The sequence below is a fragment of the Limulus polyphemus genome, unplaced genomic scaffold (genome assembly GCF_000517525.1).
Source record: "Limulus polyphemus unplaced genomic scaffold, Limulus_polyphemus-2.1.2 Scaffold282, whole genome shotgun sequence".
Classification (NCBI taxonomy): domain Eukaryota; kingdom Metazoa; phylum Arthropoda; class Merostomata; order Xiphosura; family Limulidae; genus Limulus; species Limulus polyphemus.
In genome coordinates, this window is record NW_013665892.1 from 181,078 (window position 1) to 184,822 (window position 3,745).

Sequence of the window (3,745 nt, forward strand, 5' to 3'; positions counted from 1 at the left end):
CTAGCGCAGATAGCCCTCGTGTAGCTTTGCGTGAAATTCAAAAAACAAACAAACAAACCCTTCGCTAAAACTAATTACCAATTCCTTGTGGCACCTTTTGTTGCAATTATCATTGACTTCATTAAATAAATATTATTACTGTAGATTCACTTGGATGATTACATAATATGTTTTACAATGAAGGATAGAACCATATTTAATGTTACATTCTATCTGTTTATTGTCTTTCAGTTTATAAGTCCGCAAAAGCACAAGATATTGTTACATTCATCTTTCATAACTTCTTCCTTTCACTTTTTAGATGCAGTCCAAAAAAAGAAAAACTAAAGATCTTGTAATTTCTTTACATGTTTCCAAAATAAACCTTTTACACTGTTTCATTACTTCATCGAAAAGAAAATATCAGTTGTAGTATGTAAAGGTGTCATGTGTCTGAACGTCTTTGACAAGATGGATGTGAATAGAACATCTGAGTAGATAGATAACAAGCTTTGCACGAAGAAACAAGCATGCTAAATAATAACCTACCAGAATTAAATCTTGCTGGCGTCATCGCGTTGATAATAATAGAAAAATAAGACGTTATCAACTGTCTCGGTGGGTTATAAATCTCCAATGAATTGTGTCAGAAGCTAAAACTTGGCTGGAAGAAGACGAGATGGCAATGAAACAGTAAGGATCTATTTGTTTTCATATATTTCTATCTTCTGGAATTTTTATACTAATTCTAGATTGAATCATTCATTACCTGAAACTCTCCTTTTTTCTTCTATTTGCTAATAATAATTTAACAAAACATATTGTTTGGTGCACAGTGGTTGTATAGATGTCAATTACCATAATTGAAAGTTGGAACACAACAAATTCTTACAAAATTATACTGTAAGACAAAACCTAATGAAGTTATTTTATCAAAATTGAAGAATAAGAACGAATGAGCTTAGCACCAAAGCTGTTAGTGAAGATTAAAAACTTCATTGTTTTTAACATTAATATATTTTACGTGTTTATCGTGACATTTCAAGTTCTTCTTTGAGAAATATTGCGTTGCTTACCAGTAACAGTTAGTGGTAGCTGAGACTGTGGTCAAAGTAAAATACGTTTTCTTGGAAATTAGAAAGTATTTAGCAGATGATGTATCACTGTGTCTTCTGCATCTATACGTTGGTTGCGATTTTTTGAAATGCTAAAAGGTGATCTTATATATTTATTTATGTTCGTTCTGTATTATGAAGCGCTATGAATAACGTCCAGATACAAACATAAATGTATTTACCCAAGTCTTAAAAAGTTTATTTCTACCCAATTTGTTCCCCATATACTAACAAGAGCCTAAATACTAGAGTCTGTGCATTTGCGAGCTTCTAATATACAGTGATCTCGCCCTTAAAGGTAATATAGGTGTATACTTTACATTTGTTATTTTTACAAGACAAAATACATCTGGAGTTCGAAGCAGGTACAAAATCCAGTCATAGTGCACGTACTTTCTGCCAGTAAAACAAAAATAGGAAAGATAGCATAATTAACGTCATATTGCTATTAAAGTTTGAAAAATGAGATACAGTTTAGTGAGAATATAGAATTGAATTAGCTTATTGTTATGCCATTTACAATCACCAGTTTATCGAAAGCGAGACCTAGCTTTGGTGTCTTGAAAATGGTGGTTTCCATACCGGAGACAAGACGATCTAAACTGTTGAACTCCTTAAAACGAGTTGATTTTCGATGGAATCAATAACGTACGTTGTCGTCACTAGGCCTAATCACACTCTGTCCGTCTGTACTTATGTCTTCATTCTCAGATATTGATTACTTATGCTCTCCATATGGTCTTCATGATTTTTCTTACCTATATTGCAACTTTCTTTGAACAAAGAATCCCATGACAATAAACATATTAAATAAATCACAAAAAATAATGTTTTACTACTTCTGCTAAGCCTAATATGTGAAGATGTTTCCGAATAATGAATGGTTAGGGTTTCATATACCTATGTAATTAGGATATAACGTAGTTTGAGGTTCTTTCAGTTGGCTGGATTTGTTTATAACCAAACCATTTTTTATATATCTTTCAGACTGATCCATGTTGTATCCTTCTACTTTATAATTATTGTAACGTTGTTGACTATTCAAGCCTTTGCTCCTTCATCAGGATGTCCACCTAAAGAAAACATTTTCCCACAATGTACATGTACGAGTGGAATTGTCATATCGTGCAAAGTTGGAAAAATTGATGAAATTCCACTTTGGGCTTTCCGAGGATATACCATAAGTCGTCTGGAACTAACAACATATCAAGAAAATGATAAATTTTTCCCTCACTCCTTTATGGGGCTAACTATAAAGTTTATTGAGCTGAAGTCATTTCAGTTGAAAACTTTAAGTTTGATGGAAGACTTCCAGGGCTTAGAGAAATCACTAACTGGATTGTCAGTCGTAACATCAAAGGTTGATAACATAACTGCTTCAGAGCTTAAACAAATAAGCCAAGAGTTTTCTCTACTTGTAACTCTAAACATGGAAGGGAGTAAGTGTCTGGTGAATACTGCAATCCAATATATAGGAATACCTAACCTTAAGAATTTTATTTGCACTGGAAGATCAGGCAATGAAAACTTTAAAACTGTTCCTAGTCATTTATTGGCAGATTTTACAAAACTTGAGAAGGTTGAGTTAAGTGGAATTGGATTTCAAAGTATTGAGAACAATGTATTCCCATCGGATGCAAGATATCTGAGGATAATCAATTTAAGGTAAAGAAACTTTCAAGTACATTTAGTTTTCATTTCTCTTTTTTTTAGATATACAAGTATCTGCTGATATAAGAAATCGTTTTTTAAAGTACAAATATAAAAATGCTTCAGTTGTATAATTTTTTACACGGAAAACAATAGTAGATATATAATGTCATTTTATTCTTAAACATTTGTTTTGTATATAGTTTATAAAACTACCGTGTTTTATCATCTTTAAAGGCAAGTTCATTCATTATGCATTTGATTATTAAATACCATGAATATTTTTTGTGTATTTGTATTATGAGTTTTACAAAATATTATTTTGTGACACGTAGAAATACGTTAGTTATTGTTATAGCTGTTGAGACCTTTACTAAAGAGACTGAGTTCTGCTTCAGAGAGAGTTATGTCTGAAAGATTAACAATGTTAGAGATATGTCGGAAGTGTTCATCGTTATCTGTATGTTTTATGTTATTTTCAACAGATTTGTTTGTTTATTTGAGAAGGCTTATGCGTATTAGAGGATGAAATGTTTTTAAACTTTTTTTAGGCTGTTAATTGTGAGATAAATGAATTTTGATAGTTTCTGGTAGACTGCTTAATGTTATGGTAGTTTCTTTAGGACAAAGAAGAGGGTTCGAAAGAGTTATTAATTATAAATGTTGTATAGGGTTAACGAGTTGTAGATAAATACACTACATTATAAAATGTTGCATAGGGTTAACGAGTTGTAGATAAATACACTACATTATAAATGTTGTGTAGGTTTAACGAATTGTAAATAAATACACTACATTAATCAAATGTTGCATAGGGTTAACGAGTTGTAGATAAATACACTACATTATAAATGTTGTATAGGGTTAACGAGTTGTAGATAAATACACTACATTATCAAATGTTGTATAGGGTTAACGAGTTGTAGATAAATACACTACATTATAAATGTTGTGTAGGTTTAACGAGTTGTAAATAAATACACTACATTATCAAATGTTGT

At 31.2% G+C, this 3,745-nt stretch overlaps 1 protein-coding gene across 1 annotated transcript in view; it reads left to right on the top strand.

Annotated features, from left to right (window-relative positions):
* Positions 1 to 534: 534 nt before the first annotated feature.
* The window catches only part of LOC111085225 (leucine-rich repeats and immunoglobulin-like domains protein sma-10), an 8,709-nt gene continuing 5,498 nt past the window's right edge, over positions 535 to 3,745 (top strand). Inside the window, exons 1-2 of the mRNA XM_022382827.1 lie at positions 535 to 672; positions 2,082 to 2,759. Of these exons, the coding sequence (XP_022238535.1) occupies positions 659 to 672; positions 2,082 to 2,759 (692 nt within the window). The 5' untranslated portion in view covers positions 535 to 658. The remainder of the gene's footprint in view (positions 673 to 2,081; positions 2,760 to 3,745) is intronic.